Source organism: Somniosus microcephalus, chromosome 29 (genome assembly GCF_052327205.1).
Source record: "Somniosus microcephalus isolate GS21.2 chromosome 29, FLI_Smic_1.0, whole genome shotgun sequence".
Taxonomy (NCBI): domain Eukaryota; kingdom Metazoa; phylum Chordata; class Chondrichthyes; order Squaliformes; family Somniosidae; genus Somniosus; species Somniosus microcephalus.
In genome coordinates this window covers 20,041,732-20,060,682 of record NC_141015.1, presented here as the reverse complement: position 1 = coordinate 20,060,682, position 18,951 = coordinate 20,041,732, and the positions used below count along the sequence as shown (strand labels likewise).

Genomic DNA, 18,951 nt, shown 5'->3' with positions numbered 1-18,951 from the left:
CACAGAAAGCTAACATGCAGGTACAGCAAGCAATCAGGAAAGCAAATAGTATGTTAGCCATTCTGCAAGGGAGTAGGAGTATAAGAGTAAGGAAGACTTGCTGCAATTATATTGGGCTTTGGTAAGACCACACTTGGAGTACTGTGTACAGTTTTGGTCTCCTTACCTAATGAAGGATATACTTGCCTTAGAGGGAGTGCAGCGAAGGTTCACTAGATTGATTCCTAGGATAAGAGGGTTGTCCTATGAGGAGAGATTGAGTGGAATGGGCCTATACTCTCTGGAGTTTAGAAAAATGAGAGGTGATTTCATTGAAACATATAACATTCTGAGAGGGCTTAACAGGGTAGATGTTGTGAGGTTCTTTCCCCTGGCTGGAGTGTCTAGAACCGGGGGTCATAGTCTCAGGATAAGGTGTTGGCCATTTAGGACTGAGATGAGGAGAAATTTCTTCACTCAGAGGGTTGTGAATCTATCGGATTCTCTACCCCAGCAGGCTGTGAGTGCTCAGTCATTGAATATATTCAAGATTGAGATTGATAGATTTTTGGACACTGAGGGAATCAAAGGATAGGGGATAGGGCAGGAAAGGGGAGATGAGGTAGAAGATCAGCCATGATCTTAATGAATGGTGGAGCAGACTCGAGGGACTCCTGTGCCTATTTCTTATGTTCTTACACGGATGAAGAGCAGATCACATGTTATTTAATGTATAGACAATTGGGTGGACTACATTACCAGCATGCGATCCTCCCTCCCTCCCCCCAATTTTCCTCCACCCGTGTGATGCTTTACACCCAAACACTAACAAGGAAACTCTGCCCCAGTAAGCTTAGGTTAGTCCCACCTCCATTGTACAGTACCTATGTAAGTACATTACTGCTCTTATTTATAACTAAATGGAAGATATAGTCATAATATCAAATCAAAGTATTATATAAACATAATAAGGAAAGAATGCATGACTTGAAAATGGAGACTAAATTACTTGTTTGCATCCTGGTCCTATTATCCCCCGACCTCTAACCCCTTTCACCTGTAGACTGTAATTGGTCTAGACTCCCACTGTGTAATGCCACAGGAGATCAACAAGTTTGTGAGTATGAGTATGTGTTGGCGGGTGTGGGTGTGCGCGTATGAGTATGTGTTTGTGTTTGTGTGTATTTGTTGAATATTGTTGAATAAGACTGAGATTCAGGTAGTCAGTAATATGTGGAGTCTGAATTATTGGCAAATTAAATGCAGAACTCTCCCATAAAACATCGTCATTTTCTTGGAAACATGTTTAACAAAGATTTACTTGCAAAATACAGCCAAATTTAAAATGCATCACAATATTGAACACTACAAAGGAAAAAGAAACAAGGGAAGGTATTGCCAACTGTTTTTTCATGATGTTTTAAAGAAAGGCTGACTTGCATTTATATAGCGCCTTTCAGGACGTCCCAAAGTGCTTTAACAGCCAATGAAGTACTTTTTGACGTGCAGTCACTGTTGTAATGTAGGAAATGTGGCAGCAAATTTACACACAAAAAGGTCCCACAAACAGCATTGTGATAATGACCAGATAATCTGTTCTTGTGATGCTGGTTGAGGGATAAATATTGGCCAGGACACCGTGGAGAACTCCCCTGCTCTTCTTTGAATAGAGCCATGGGATCCTTTACGCCCATATTAGAGGGTTTAACTTCTCATCAGAAAGGCGGTATCTCCAACAGTGCAGCACTGGAGAGTCAGCCTGGATTCGTAATAAGGTGGATGAATTAGCTGCGCAAATAGATGTAAACAGATATGATATAATTAGGATTACGGAGACATGGCTCCAGGGTGACCAAGGCTGGGAATTCAACATCAAGGGGTATTCAATATTCAGGAAGGACAGGCAAAAAGGAAAAGGCGGTGGGGTAGCATTGCTGGTTAAAGAGGAGATTAACACAATAGTAAGGAAGGATATTAGCTCTGATGATGTGGAATCTGTATGGGTAGAGCTGAGAAATACCATGGGGCAGAAAACGTTAGTGGGAGTTGTATACAGACCCCCAAACAGTAATGCGGAGGTTGGGGATGGCATTAAACAGGAAATTAGAGATGCGTGCAATAAGGGCACAGCAGTTATCATGGGTGACTTTAATCTACATATAGATTGGTCTAACCAAATTAGTAACAATACTGGAAGAGGAATTCCTAGAGTGTATACGGGATGGTTTCCTGGACCAATATGTCGAGGAACCAACTAGAGATCAGGCCATCTTGGACTGGGTATTATGTAATGAGAAAGGATTAATTAGCAATGTTGTTGTGCGAGGCCCCTTGGGGAGAAGCGATCATAATATGATAGAATTCTTCATTAAGATGGAGAGTGAAGTAGTTGATTCAGAGACTTGGGTACTGAATTTAAATAAAGGAAACTATGATGGTATGAGGCGCGAGTTGGCTAGGATGGATTGGGGAATGTTACTTAAAGGGTTGACGGTGAATAGGCAATGGCAAACATTTAAAGATCGCATGGATGAACTACAGAATTTGTTCATCCCTGTTGGGCATAAAAATAAAACAAAAAAGGTGACTCAACATTGGCTAACAAGGGAAATTAGGGATAGCATAAGATCCAAGGAGAGGACATATAAATTGGTCAGAAAAAGCAGCAAACGTGAGGATTGGGAGCAGTTTAGGATTTAGCAAAGGAGTACAAAGGGATTAATTAAGAGGGGGGAAATAGAGTATGAGAGTAAGCTTGCAGGGAACATAAAAACTGACTGTAAAAGCTTTTATAGATATGTGAAGAGAAAAAGATTGGTAAAGTCAAGCATAGGTCCCTTGCAGTCAGAATCAGGGGAGTTTATAATGGGGAACAAAGACATGGCAGACCAATTAAATGCATACTTTGGTTCTGTCTTCACAAAGGAGGACACATATAAACTCCCAGAGATGTCAGGGAACATAGGGTCTAATGAGAGGGAGGAACTGAATGAAATCAGTATTTGTAGGGAAATGGTGTTAGGGAAATTGATGGGATTGAAGGCCGATAAATCCCCAGGGCCTGATAATCTACATCCTACGGTACTTAAGGAAGTGGCCCTAGAAATAGTAGATGCATTGCTAGTCATCTTCCAAAATTCGATAGACTCTGGAACAGTTCCCATGGATTGGAGGGTAGCTAATGTAACCCCACTATTTAAAAAAGGTGGGAGAGAAAAAAACGGGGAATTATAGACCGGTAAACCTGACATCAGTAGTGGGGAAAATGCTAGAGTCCATTATAAAAGATGTAATAGCAGAGGACTTGGAAAACAGTGACAGGATCGGACAAAGTCAACATGGATTTACAAAAAGATAAATCATGCTTGACTAATCTACTGGAATTTTTTGAGGATGTAACTGGTAGAATAGATAAGGGAGAACCAGTGGATGTGGTGTATTTGGACTTTCAGAAGGCTTTCGATAAGGTCCCGCATAAGAGACTAGCGTGCAAAGTTAAAGTACATGGGATTGGGGGTAAGGTACTGACTTGGATAGAAAACTGGTTGGCAGACAGGAAGCAAAGAGTTGGAAAAAGCGGGTCTTTTTCCGACTGGAAGGCAGTGACTAGTGGGGTACCGCAGGGATCGGTGCTAGGACCCCAGTTATTCACAATCTATATTAATGATCTAGACGAGGGAACTAGATGTAATATCTCCAAGTTTGCAGATGACACAAAGCTGGGTGGGTGTGTGTGCTGTGAAGAGGATGCAAAGAAACTCCAGTACGATTTGGACAGGTTGGGCGATTGGACAGATGCATGGCAGATGCAGTATAATGTGGATAAATGTGAGGTTATCCACTTTGGTGGCAAAAACAGGAAGGCAGATTATTATCTGAACGGCAATAGTTTGGGAAAAGGGGAAGTGCAACGAGACCTGAGTGTCCTTGTGCACCAGTCACTGAAGGTAAGCATGCAGGTGCAGCAGGCAGTTAAGAAGGCAAATGGTATGCTGGCCTTCATAGCGAGAGGATTCGAGTACAAGAGCAAGGATGTCTTGCTGCAATTGTACAGGGCCTTGGTGAGACCACATCTTGAGTATTGTGTGCAGTTTTGGTCGCCTTATCTGAGGAAAGATGTTCTTGCCATGGAGGGAGTGCAGCGAAGATTCACCAGACTGATACCTGGGATGGCAGGAATGACGTATGAAGAGAGATTGGGTCGATTAGGCTTAATTCGCTAGAGTTTAGAAGAATGAGAGGGGATCTCATTGAAACTTATAAAATTCTAACAGGACTAGACAGACTAGATGCAGGAAGGCTGTTCCCGATGGCGGGGGAATCCAGAACCAGGGGTCACAGTCTAAGGATAAGGGGTAAGCCATTTAGGACTGAGATGAGGAATTTCTTCACCCAGAGAGAGAGTGGTGAACCTGTGGAATTCTCTACCACAGAAGACAGTTGAGGCCAATTCATTAAATATATTCAAGAAGGAGTTAGATATATTTCTTAAGGCTAAGGGGATCAAGGGATGTGGGGAGAAAGCAGGGACCGGGTACTGAATTTGGATGATCAGCCATGATCGCATTGAATGGCGGAGCAAGCTCAAGGGGCTGAATGGCCTACTCCTGCTCCTATCTTCTATGTTTCTATGTTTCTTCTATGATTATGTGCACTAGTCTCTGGAGTGGGACTCGAACCCACAACCTTCTGACTCAGAGGCGTAGTACTACCGACTGAGTCACGGCTGACAGCTATCTAACCATGCCAAGTCCTACCACACACTGCATCAAATCTGAGCACAATAGCTGGATGATGATATAATGAAGAGACTTGTAACGGTCCTGAGAAATTCAGTGTACTGAAAAGTAGGGGAGAAATTATTCACATGGTGCTTGGGTGATGAGCTATCATACACTATCTGCATCATGAAAAGCTAATGCAGTGAATATCTTTAAGATTTAGCATGTGGGAGTCTTACTTCAGGGCCTTGTTTGGTTGCTTTTTTGCACTTTTGTTCAGTTTAAAGTTCTGGGATGCGTTTCAATTCAACTTTTGTTTTGGCTTTATGTTGTGTGTTTGCATTGGGCTGTAACTGAAGTCTAGCTTCTTGTTCAATATTTTGGAGAGAGCTTCTTTAACCTTTCACAGGCAAGGCTGGAGCCTTGGCTGCTTTATTAATATCATGGGGTAGGATTTCCCTTTACTTTGAAGCTGTTTATTAAATAATTAAAAAATAAGGACAAAGTCAGTAGGTGCATGGGAACACCATCACCTCCAAGTTCCACTGCAAGTCACACGTCATCCCGACTTGGACATATATCACCGATCCTTCATCGTCGCGAAATCCTGCAACTCCCGACCGAACAGCACTGTGAGAGTACCTTCACCACATGGACTGCAGCGGTTCAAGAAGAAGGCTCACCACCACCTTCTCAAGGGCAATTAGTGATGGGCAATAAATGCTGGCCTTGCCCACATCCAGTGAATTAATTTTTTTATAGTTACGGATATTTAGGGTTTTATCACATCAAAGCATGTGAAACAATTTCACCCAATCACAGTTGGCAACCGTTCATTGGGAGGAGTTCTATTGGGGGTAGTTCATTCCACTGTTCCTGTCTCCATGGTAATACTGTAGCACCAACAGGGCACCGAGGTTGGTAGGTGTGCATGTGCAGTTTTGATTTATATGGCACAAAGAGACACTAAGGGGGAAAAATTGGGTCACGCCCTTTTTGGGGCACTACTTTTAGTGCCACGAAAAAGTTACCACCCCCGCGCCCGAAATTGGATGGTAGCGCCCCAAGCAGGAGGTAAGGCGCTACTGGAAGTGCTTCCCCTCCCTCTTGGGGCGCACCAGCCCAATATCGCGGCGCTACGTGGATTATTAAAGGGGCGGGGCCTTGAGCAGCATGCGGGCCACCAGGGAGAGAGGTGCTGGCAAAAGAGCCTGGCACTCGAGGCGTATCGGGCTGCCCGATCGCGGCCGGCTCCCCGCGGGAGGAGGGCAGAGGGGGCAGGTGCTGGCAGGCGGCCAGCAAAAAAAATGGCCGCCCGGCACCTCCCCTTTAAATATCGCAGCCCCAGCCGCACGTACACCCCCCTGACCCTGTCGGTCATAGCATCCAGAGGTACGTCAGGGGGCGCGACCCAAGTTTGAGAGCGGGGCACTACGCACGGCGATGACATCATCGCCGGAGGTGCAGCGCCGTGGGACGCTACCCCCACCGCTAACCTCCCGCTGAGTTTTGCGGGAGGCATTTGCGCCGCCACGCCCGGGCGCTAGTTGCTTTGCACCCAAGGGGGCGCTAACAGGAGACGCAAAGCAACCGAATTTTGCTCCCTAAGAGCTTTGTGAGCCAGTGATTATCTTTGATTGCCCAGGTGATTCAATATGCCCAGGTGCAGGAACAAGACAAATCTACCCTAGTATATATCATAATTGGAACCTACTGAATTGTTCTTTTATTTTTATGACAATGTGTCTGCCTGCCTCAACTGTTCGGACTCTCACTGGATCAGATGCTATGGCAGTATGGGCCCCAAACCAAGGGAAACGCCCATAACCTAGGCTTATGCTCCTGTGCAGTTTACTGTTGGAGGTGCTATCTATCAGATATGGTGTTAAACTAGGGTCATGTCTGCCTATCCTAGTGGTTCAGGTGGCACTGTATGAAGAGCAGGGTCCTGGCCAATGGTCTTTCCTTACCCAATGTCACCAAAAACCAGAAAATAATCAAAAAGGCTAACAGAGTGCTGGGCTTTATATCTAGAGGACTAGAATACAAGGGGGTAGAAGCTAAGCTATAGCTACACAAAGCCCCAATTAGACCACTCCTGGAGTACTGTGAGCAGTTCTGGGCGCCACACCTTAGGAAGGATATATTGGCCTTGGAGGGAGTGCAGCGTAGATTTACCAGAATGATACCTGGACTCCAAGGGTTAAATTGCGGGGAGAGATTATACAAACTAACATTGTATTCCCTGGAACTTAGGGGGTTAAGGTATGATTTGATTGAAGTTTTCAAGATATTAATGGGAACTGATAGGGTAGATAGAGAGAAACTATTTCCGCTGGTTGGGGAGTCTAAGACTCTGGGACATCGCCTAAAAATTAGAGCCAGACCTTTTAGGTGAAATTAGGAAACATTTCTACACACAAAGGGTGATAGAAGTTTGGAACTCTCTTCTGCAAAAGGTGGTTGATGCTAGTTCAATTGTTGATTTTAAAACTGAGATTGATAGATTTTTGTTAACCAAAGGTAGGTATTAAGGGATATGGGGCAAAGGCTGTTATATGGAGTTAGGTCACAGATCAGCCATAATCTCATTGAATGTGGAACAGACCCGAGGGCTAAATGGCCTACTCCTGTTCCTATGTTCCTAACTGGTTGTTCAACACATTGCTATTTGTGGGATTTTGCTGGTGCAGAATGGCTGCCATGTTTTTATCTCCATAACAACCGTCACCACACTTCGAAAGTAATTAATTATGCAAACATGCCAGCCTACAAAACCTGGAAAAACTGCCGAGCAGCTTCAAAAAAAAGAGCTGGCAACTCAAAAAACAGCTTTCAATTGGAAAATAGCCCTGAATATAGAGCTTTGACCAAGACCACTGCTTCAAAGCAACTGAATAGGTTAAATTCTTCTTTATTACATTAGATTTCAAGATTGTTATTAGTATTTTGAGATCACTTCTCACAAATCAGTTGGTTTACTGTGAAATCTAAGAACCCAATGGCCTCAAATATGACGTACAAAAGGTAGTTACAATGGGAAATGTTGGAAATACACAACAGGTCAGTCAGCAACTGGGAAGAGAACAGAGGGGTTAGATCTGTGTCCTTTCTCAGTGAATGCACCTGAAAAGTTACAACCTGCCTTTTCCGATGCTGACGGACCTGCTCCATATTTCCAGCACTCTCTGCTTTTATTTCAGATTTCCAGCATTTTCAGCTTTGCCTTTTATGTAGTTGCAACAGGAGTGCAGTGGGACATGAACTTGTTATGACTTAAGCTGCAGCTACACGCAAAAGTCCATCAAATGTAACATACGGAAAAAAGCTAAAGTGCACAAAAGTACAATGTTTGCAGTGGTGGAGTTAGAAGTTGTTGAAGGGAAGAGTGAGAGACAGAGAGAGAATGGCGTGGATTGTGATTGAAGGACAAGGTAGAGAAAGATGGAGACAGTGAACGAGGAGAATGAGTGGATCATGAATAAGGGATGGAGGCAGGAATGATGGAGATCGGGAATGACGGACAGAGACAGAACCTCAGACTTTTCTAAATCACACTCGTACAGAAATTATGCCGAAATTTACACCAGCTTGTATGTCGATCTTGCCAACGGGAACTCGCACCCAAATTTCCTGACAGTTGCATTTGCATACCCCGGAGCATAAAAAACTGAGTCAAACAGAACAAACATTACCTTACTTCTTTAATACTCTATCTTATTGAAGTTATGAAAATTAATGCTTGAAGCCATCATTTATGCACATTAAGCACTGCATTTTTAACAAAGTACAATAGTGGATTAATCATTTTTAAATCGAGGCATTGCCGGACCGGGAGCCAGGGGTGATTGGTGAACGGGACTTGGTGTCAGTTAGGATACAGACGGCAGCGTTTTGGACGCGCTTTATTTTATGGAGGGTGGAAGGTGGGAGTGCGGCCAGGGATGCGTTGGAATAGTCAAGTCTAGAGGCAGCAAAGGCATGGATGAGGCATGCTGTAATTACATCTTCCCACCAATGATGGTGCTGCAGTGCTTTACCTTTGCATCTCCCAGCTGTGCTCCAAACAACTCCGCTTCCCAAAGTGCCGTAAATTTTGCCATTTAACTACAGGAGACTCTTTATTATCCGGCACCAACGGGACCGGCGTGGTACCGGTTTATCAAAAAGTCCGGATTACAGAGAGATATAGAGGTACGAGAGCTCCGTACACAGCAACAGATCCAGGCTTCCCTGTTGCTTAGCAACATGTGCAGGAACTCCGGCCGCAGACCAAGCGTTCCTGTTGCTTAGCAACAGGTGCACGAACCCCGGTTACACAGCCAAAGATCCAGGAACTGCCACTAATATGAAGTAAAACTTACCTGAACCTACTCCTGAATTTTGCCGGTTAACCGAGATTTCTGGTTATTTAGGTGCTGGTTAAAAGAGAGTTTCCTGTATAAGTAATATCAAATCAGAGTATTATAGAAAAATAAGGACAAAATGTAGGACTTTAAAATGACTAAATCCCTAGTCCAATTATCCCCCCACCCTTTAAACGTACTTAATCCAAAGACTATATCCCGTGTGCAGTGCCATTGGGAGATTGACCAGTATGGAAATAAAACTAATGGCTATGTTTATTAGTAAGCTGTGACATAAATGAGGACCGTCCCAATTTTTACTCCACACCCAACAGTATCACAACAAATTAAAAATACTAGGAGCAGCCGGGAGAGAGTAAAGGGAGGGTGGCCTGCTTTGTTGTGGCTGATTGCACTTTCGACATTGGAGTGGAGTAGGCGGGCAAGGCTGCTCTGCAAAGAGCAACACTTCATGCCACTGGAGAGTGGTGTTCAGCTCACAAGACATGGCTTATCCGCCTCTGAGGCAGGGTAGGTATAGCTTTGAAAACAAAACCGTTTTTAATTTTCAGTGGATACTGGGTCAGTCGGGAATAGCAGTGAACATGTATGAAAGCTAAAATGTATTCATAACAGTCCACCGTATCACCATTTCACCAGACCATTGTGTTGTCCAAACCGTTTACAGGGCTGTCACTCATTGGAATAATTCTACGTTGATGTAGCAGCTGCCTTTCCCATTGGTGGATTTTTCTAGGTTCCTTTGCTAAGTTGAATTGGTAAGAAGCACTGGACAGAACCCACAATGAAAGGTTACTTTGTTTCTCTTTAAGGCAGATGACTATTTGAAAAGCCTCAATAATAAAAAAACTGACCTGCAAGATCTTTCTAAAGTATCTACAACAAAGACTTTTCTGGCTTTTGTCCAGCTACTGAGAGAAGCAAAGAAGAGTGACATCCTGAATTTGCTGAAGATGGCAGCTGGCAATGAGATGTGAGTCAATGGTTCACGTTCCTTTCACGATTGTAAATGTACACTTGCTTAGGATTCTACCACATTCCCTTTGGCAGGCACGCACCCAATTTTGCATGTGAGATCATTCTTCCACTCTCCGACCCATCTCCTGCGATGGAGGCAGGGCTATATCTAGGGTGCCAACAGAAGAAGGGTTCCATCTAGGGCGCCAATGAAAACAAAAGCTTGGACACCCTGCTGTAAGACACAATAACACCTGGTAGCAACACTTCTGTCGCTTAAACAAACGCAAAATACTGCAGATGCTGGAAATCTGAAATAAAAACAGAAAATGCTGGAAACACTCAGCATGTCAGGCAGCATCTGTGGAAAGAGAAACCAAGTTAATGTTACAGGTCGATGACCTTTCGTCAGAACTGGAAGAGGCTAGAGATGCTAGCTTTTAAGCAAGTGCAGAGCCAGGGAGACAGGAAAAGAACAAAAGAGAGAAATAACAGAAAATGCTGGAAAAACTCAGCAGGCCAGGCAACATCCGTGGAGAGAAAATAGAGTCAACGTTTCGGGTAAAACCCTTTGTCAAGACTGAAGGCCAGGCTGGGAGAGAACAAAAGAAAAGTGAAGAGACATTAAGAGGTATTCAAAACGAGATGAGACGGTGATAGGACTAGTGGAGACAAAAGACGGCTCTAGATTAGGTGTGAAATGCGCTGGCAGAATGGGAGACAGCTGCCATGTGGGAGAGAAAAAAAAAGGGGGGGGAAGGGCCAAAACAAAGGTGTGGATAAAAACTAAGTAAAAATGTAATGGGGGCCGAGGTTATGATCTGAAATTGTTGAACTCGATAGTGAGACCGGAAGGCTGTAAAGTACCTAATCGGAAGATGAGGTGCTGTTCCTCGAATTTATGGTGAGCTTCCGTGGAACAATGCAACAGGTCGAGAACAGTGAGGTCTGAGTGGGAATGGAGCGGTGAATTAAAATGGCAGGCCACCAGAAGCTCGGGGTCCCCCTTACGGACTGAATGGAGGTGTTCCGCAAAGCGGTCACCCAGTCTGCGTTTGGTCTCCCCAATGTAGAGGAGACCACATCGTGAGCAGCGAATACAGTATACTAGATTGCAAGAAGTACAAGTGAATTGCTGTTTCACCTGGAAGGGGTGTTTGGGGCCCTGGACAGTGGGAAGGGGGGAGGTATAAGGGCAGGTGTTACATCTCCTGCAACAAAAGAGAGAGGTCTGTGATAGGGTGGAGGGCAGGAGTGATTTAATGACAAAAATGATGGCAAAAAGGGGGAGATAATGAGACAAAACAGTTTTTAATTTTCAGTGGATACATCTACTAAGTCAGTCAGGAATAGCAGTGAACATGTATGAAAGCTAAAATTTATTCACAACACTCCACCGTATCACCATTTCACCAGACCATTGTGTTGTCCAAACCAATACAGGGCTGTCACTTGTTGGAATATAGAGACAGAGAGAGGTTACAACAGAATAGCAGAGGAGGAGGGAAGCTTAGACACTGTGACAAAGAGAAGGCTTCCATGGCCCAGGAATGTGGTGGGAGAAAGGTGGGTAGACCCCAAAGGTGTGGATCACCCCACTGGCCATGTACTGTTAGGGGATCCCCACCCCAGGAACCAGCCCACACCTCCTTCCTTCTGTCCCTTATCCAGCTTTTGAGAGGTTTTGCATCATTGGATGGGCCAACCTTGTAATGTAGTTAGGACCCTACAAGCCTTGACCTGAGACACAGCCATTCCCATCTTCTTGAAGCCGATGCCTTTCAGACAGATGAACTGAAATTTCATGAACCCTGTGGTACTAATAAATGCTCTGTAAATACCTACAGTTGGCTTAACATAACAAGAATGGTCCCAGCTGAATAATAGAACTTCCTTTTGATAGCACCAAACTGTTTTGGAAACAAAGAGCATCCTCACCATATTGAAACGCACTAAATTACCATGATGCCTATTCCACTATTCACCCACTAATAGTCATTGTGCTCAGAAGGGGCGAAGCCTATTAAGTCAGGGCTCCTTTTAAGTTTTGGTGCAGATCTTGCAAAGGCTGCAAGCCAAGAGGGGTTTCCCTGTTGTCATAAATGTGCAATGCTAGTGTCTACATCGGAGCAAGTCTATGTGCATAGAGTCCATTTAACCCGTACTTTCTTAAAGGGACAGACAAACCCTACTTATTTCTGCTGTGGGGTTATTAAAATGGAGGAAGATTTCAATTGAAGAATGAGGAGTAATGCACCTAATCTGTTTGTGAGGAATACACTGCTTCTCTGAGCTGCTGGAATCAGGTTATGAAAGGCAAGAGGTCAAGGATATATAATGTAGAACGTAAGGGTGGAAAAGTGTTACAGGTTTTGCTTGATTTACCTTGGGAGGATTAGAGAGAAATTTTCTGAACCTTTCCTTAGGAGCTTATGTCGGTTAGGTGAAGTTCAAGATAGAGAAGAATGAGCATGATCAGTGGAAGGAGTGGGTTAGATAGGCCAAATGGCCAATGCTAATTAATTGCTTTCTTATATGTCCTTGCGTTGTTATGAACAAGGTCTTAAGGTAACAGTTGCATGTGAAGATCAAGATAGCGTCATATTAAAATGAAGATTAAATGAGATTTGGTTCCTTAATCCAGGATGTGTAGCTTATTGCTTCAGTTTGTAAATGCAGTTTAATGTACCTATGACTGCAGTTGCTATATGGAAAGGTAAGTCTGGTAATAAAAAAACAACCGATGAGTAAGCTGGACTTTCCCTTTCATCTTTAATTTTTGAGTAGAGGGGGGAGGGCTGAACTGGCCTGGTCGACATGTGTCGCAACATCGTAATCGTTAATCACAAAGATTTCCTCTGTGCGCATTTTCTAACAACATGTTCTTTTTGAGGGTATTTACGATTTCACCAGATGTAATGTCTTCATGAACACCTTTACATTCCTTTTACACGTCGTCACTAGGGCAGACCTTCCCTCACTGGCGTCACTTTTTTGGGTCATTTACTATCGGGTAAAGCTAACTGACAGAAAATCGCAGGGTGCGAATGTGCAGCTTTGCGATATGTGATTCCGGAGTGCGGCAAGAAACGGACGTGGGAATTTTCACTGCTATATAATACTTAAATGTGTTGGGCTCTGTACATTTTCAATATATTGCTGTTGTGCTTTTGGAAATAACTCCCTGCTTGGGAATGAAACAAAATTGAAGGTTAATTTGAGAATTGCAATCCTTTTGAGCTTGGTGATCATGGTGTTGCAGCTGATGGGTTCTTACTGTCTGTGATTTATTCTAGCTCCTTTCTGATAGACTCGGCAGCGGCAGCACAGACAGAATCGTCCCTGAGTGCACTCTCGCAATACCTGGATTTCACCAAAGAGACACAAGTTTCTCAACTGCAGACATTCTTGTATGCCTCTGCCTTCTCTTCAAACCCATCCAAAGAGCTTTTACGCATATTGCTGGTATGTACGAGTTGCACGTTACGGGGTCAATAACGCGGGCACAATGCTGCCACTTCGGTGGTACGTGTGCCTGAGCACAAGTGAGCTGACCTAGCCCGATAATATGAGGACAGTGCATTTAAATATTTTTATGCCACTCACGACACACTGAGCTGCAGGGGCAGAATTTTAGGTGCCAGCAGCCAGTAAATAGCTGCTTTCTTGCCAGTGGAGCGCCAGCAAACTTTCCTGGGTTGGGGGCAATATATGAAGGCCAGAAGGCTTTATTAATTTACTGGGGCCTCCGCTTCAGCACCTGTTCCAGGCACAAAGTATTATAAAGTATTTACAGCACAGAAACAGGCCATTCAGCCCAACAGGTCCATGTCGGTGTTTATGCTCCACACAAGCCTCCTCCCACCCTTCTTCATCTCACCCTATCAACATATCCTTCTATACCTTTCTCCCTCGCATGCTTATCTAACTTCCCCTTGAATGCATTTATGCCATTCGCCTCAACTACTCCCTGTGGTAGCGAGTTCCACATTGTAACCACTCTCTGGGTGAAGAAGTTTCTCCTAAATTCTCTATTGGATTTATTAGTGACTATCTTATATTTATAGCCCCTAGTTCTGGTCTCGCCCGCAAGTGGAAACATCTTCTCTAGTTGTTTCATGTGTAGGGACCCTAATTGAAATATTTTCAGTGGCCCTAAGGTGACTTGCTCACAGTTTGTGTGCAGGCTGCCAGTGCCCTTTCATGGTGTCTAACCACATTGGGATGCGCTGAACCATCAGACATGTTAAAAGCCATTGGTCTCCATGCCTCATAATACAGCGATAGGACGCCTCTCATCACATTATAGGCCCGGATACTTGTTTTAAAAGTGGACCAGTAATATACAATGCATTCCATTACAATGTAAAAACAGAACTTTCATTCATATAGCACCTTTCACAACATCCGAAAGTGCTTCACAGCCAATGAAGTGCTTTTGAAGTGTAGTCACTAAGAAAAACAGCAACCAATTTGTGCACAGCAAGCTCCCACAAACAGCAATGAGATAATGACCAGATAATCTGTTTTTAATGATATTGGTTCAGGGATAAATATTGGCCAGGACACTGGGGATAACTCCCCCTGCTCTTCTTTGAAATATTGCCACGGGATCTTTTGCCTCCACCTGAGAGGGCAGACAGGGCCCTCTTGGCTTAACGTCTCATCCAAAGGACGGCACCTCTAACACTGCAGCACTCCCTCAGTACTGCACTGGAGTTTCATCCTGGATTTTGTGCTCAAGTCTCTGGAGTGGGACTTGAACCACCAACTTTCTGACTCCGAGGTGAGGGTGCTGCCCACTGAGCCAAGGCTGACACATAATGTAAAATTTGTTATCGTATGCTGTCAAAGTTTCACACTATGTGAGCCGAGAATCTGTTTTCCTCAAATCAATTTTGCTAAACTAATCCACTCTGGACGTGTTGGGGTGCGGACAGACACATTTATCAATTTAGTTCTTTGATCTAATAAATAAACTGAATTTATAGACTTTTCAGCCTTCAGCCTGTCAATCTTGAAAGGAAGAGTTACATTTATACTGCGTCTTTCACATCCTCAAGACATCCTAAAGTGCTTCTGAGCCAATGAAGTACTTTTGAAGTGTAGTCGCTGTTAAAATGCAGAGTGGAGTCATAGGTTGTGGTGGTTGAAGGTCAGTCATCCCAGCCACAGGACATCACTGCAGGAGTTCCTCAGGGCAGTGTCCTAGGCCCAACCATCTTCAGCTGCTTCATCAATGACCTTCCCTCCAACATAAGGTCAGAAATGGGGATGTTTGCTGATGACTGCACAGTGTTCAGTGCCATTCACAACTCCTCAGATAATGAAGCAGTCCATGCCCGCATGCAACAAGACCTGGACAACGTTCAGGCTTGGGCTGAAACTGGCAGGTAACATTCGCGCCACACAAGTGCCAGGCAATGACTACCTACAATAAGTGAATGTCTAAACACCCCCCCTTGACATTCAACAGTATTACCATCACCGAATCCCCCACCATCAACATCCTGGGGGTCACCATTGACCAGAAACTTAACTGGACCAGCCACATAAATACTGTGGCAACAAGAGCAGGTCAGAGGCTAGGTATTCTGTGGCGAGTGTCTCACCTCTTGACTCCCCAAAGTCTTTCCACCATCTACAAGGCACAAGTAAGGAGTGTGATGGAATACTCTCCACTTACTTGGATGAGTGCAGCTCCAACAACACTCAAGAATAAAGCAGCCCGCTTGATTGGCATCCCATCCACCAGCTTACACATTCACTCCCTCCACCACCGGCGTACCGTGGCTGCAGTGTGCACCATCTACAAGATGCACTGCAGCAACTCGCCAAGGCTTCTTCAGCAGCACCTCCCAAACACGCGGCCTCTTCCACCTAGAAGGACAAGGGCAGCAGGTGCATGGGAACACCACCACCTCCAAGTTCCCCTCCAAGTCACACACCATCCTGACTTAGAAGTATATCGCCGATCCTTCATCGTCGCTGGGTCAAAATCCTGTAACTCCCTACCTAACAGCACTGTGGGAGTACCTTCACCACACGGACTGCAGCGGTTCAAGAAGGCGGCTCACCACCACCTTCTCAAGGGCAATTAGGGATGGGCAATAAATGCTGGCTTTGCCAGCGACGCCCACATCCCATAAACAAATTTTAAAAAATCAAAGAATCAACGAATCAAACAGCACAGAAGGAGGCCATTTGGCCCATCGTGCCTGTGCCGGCTCTTTGAAAGAGCGACCCAATTAGTCCCACTTCCCTGCTCTTTCCCCATTGCATGGACGATTTTATGTTAGTGATTATGCAAATTAGTTTAAGCAGAAACTGGAATCATAAAACCAAATCGGTAAACTCGCAAATTTTGAGCGCAATTTGTGCCCAGAGTGCCGATTGCGCCCAAAGCTGAAACTCTACCTTTTTTAAGAGCCTATAGGAAAACATCTGTTTCAGATCTGTTTTTAAAATGTTGACAACTCTAAGAAAACTACTTTGTTTAAAAAAAGTTCTGAATATTAAAATAACAATATAATTTTTTTAACATGTTTATTAATCTTTAATAATGATTGGAGTACAGAACCAACTTTGGAACAGAGAATGTGCTTTAACAAACAAATTTAGAGATCACTTGCTGTAAGCAGCAGGAGAAACTCAAACCTGCCCTTGGAAGAGTTACCTTTGAATGGCTGTGACTGTGCTGTAAAAGTAATTACTTGTCTGTAAAACACTTTAGGATGTCCTGTGGATATGAAATGTTGCTATATTGATGCCAATTTGTTCTTTCTTTCATGTACTGCATTTAGTTCAACTTCCTGCCCAAGACCAGTGTAAAACAATGCCAGAGGCTGCTCTGAGTAATAACACAGTGGCCCGTAATTTCCGATCGGAGGCTTCCTGCGTGCGGATGCCTCCTCACAGAATCTACAGTGCAGATAGAGGCCATTTCGGCCCATCGAGCCTGCACCGACACATATCCCACCCTATCCCCGTAACCCCACGTATTTAGTCCCCTAACACTAAGGGTCAATTTATCATAGCCAAATCAACCTAACCTATCGGAAAAACATCCACGCACTTACCTGAGGGTTCCCGAGGTCTGGACACTTCCGCTCCTGGGCCTCTCCACAGTTGAAATGCGCAGGGCCCAAGTAACCCAGAGGCGCAGGCGGTTCGCAAGCGTCCCTGGGATCACGTGGGCCAGGCCAGCCAATAGGAGAAGGGAATCTCCCTTCATCATTTTGACAGATAGACCTGTTAAATACATGAATGGGGATCACCCCAAAAACACATCAAAACATTAAGTACATTTTTAAAAACCATCACGTTTTTAAAATGAGTTAAAATTACATTAAATTAAATATTTTAAACAAAAATTTAATTTTTTGAAAAAAGGCTACCTTTTTTAAAAGTATTTTAAAATTATAAACGAGTGAAAAAATTTTTTTTTTACTTTTTTAAACTCTTATGCTGGTAAAAGCAGGCCTCACACCTGCTTTTACCAGGCGTAAGATTTCTAAGTGCTTTCAGCGGGCGGAGGTTCTGCAGAAAGCGGAACTCTACCCCCGCAGAGGCCCTTCTCCAGGGCAGGCGTGCGATCTGTCCAGAGCATTCTTGACAGATCAGAAATGCTGGTTTTCAGCGCATGTGCTTCGCATGCCTGAAACCGGCATTTCCGATGTCCCTACGGGTGTTCGTGAAAGATAAAGTTGAAAGGCTGAATGTAAAAAAAAAAGTATGCAATAATACCCATCAGGGTTCATTCCAGCTTATATTCAGCTCGTACGTAATCAAGAGGATAAAGCAGTCCGCTTGTTCGGTAACCCATCCACCACCTTATACATCCACTCCCTCCACCACTGGCGCACCAAGGCTGCAGTGTGTACCATCTACAAAATGCACTGCAGCAACTCACCAAGGCTTCTTTGACAGCATCTCCCAAACCCGCGACCTTCACCACCGAGAAGGACAATGACAGCAGGTGCATGGGAACACCATCACCTCCAAGTTCCCCTCCAAGTTGCACGCTATCCCGACTTGGACATATATCGCCATTTCTTCATCGTCACTGGGTCAAAATCCTGGAACTCCCTACCCAACAGCACTGTGGGAGTACCTTCACTACACAGACTGCAGCGGTTCAAGAAGGCGGCTCAAAATCTCCTTCTCGAGGGCAGCTAGGGATGGGCAATAAATGCTTCCGATGCTAGCGTCATCCACACCCCGAGAATGAATATAAAAAATGTAATTTTGTTCCCCAAATCAATGCTGGACTCAATTTGAAAAATCAGCAGCTCAAGTATTATCAGATTCCTTATCTCTCACTGTGGCCACAGTGAAGGAGAACATGTTTGAAATCGTTCCTTTGGCAGTGAAGGAGGGGAAGCTATTGTAACAGACAAGAACTCCGGTTTTGTATTTGTTTTATATTTAGTTTGAGCCTGAGGTTTGATTTCCTTGTCTCTAGCTGTCTCTTTTGCTCCCTCTCCACCACGGATTCCATTTCCAAGTGCTTTAAGGATAAGTCCCATGTAAATGACACAGGTGTGATGCAATAAATTGCCCGTGCCATTTCCCGGGCATTCTGCTGAGCAGCGTCCTGGGTGATGAATGCCCGCACAAACTTGGTGTTAGGCGTTGTTACACTGCACCTGGAGACCTAAGGATCCTCAAAGGGGCAGCCAGCAACTTTCAGGTAGGTTCTGGTGCAGAGAGGAGGGTCCATGGGTGCAGCAAGATGCAGTGTGTGGGTGGAGAGGTTTTGGCTGTTGGCAGAAAGAGCTTCCACCGATGCTGGGTTCACCGCTGAAATTCCTGACCCGCACATGACCTCCCAGACCCTATTGTGAGCGAGCGGCAAATCTGAGGCAGTAGTCCCGAACCGGCAATTACCCACGATATTTGAGTGAGTCAAACACAGAGAAAGCAAG

General features: G+C 44.5%; 1 protein-coding gene across 1 annotated transcript in view; it reads left to right on the top strand.

The window, feature by feature from the left end:
• LOC147098522 (microsomal triglyceride transfer protein large subunit-like) overlaps positions 1-18,951 on the top strand; it is a 149,176-nt gene that overhangs the window by 90,064 nt on the left and 40,161 nt on the right. Inside the window, exons 8-9 of the mRNA XM_085970317.1 lie at positions 9,880-10,040; positions 13,321-13,489. Of these exons, the coding sequence (XP_085826443.1) occupies positions 9,880-10,040; positions 13,321-13,489 (330 nt within the window). The remainder of the gene's footprint in view (positions 1-9,879; positions 10,041-13,320; positions 13,490-18,951) is intronic.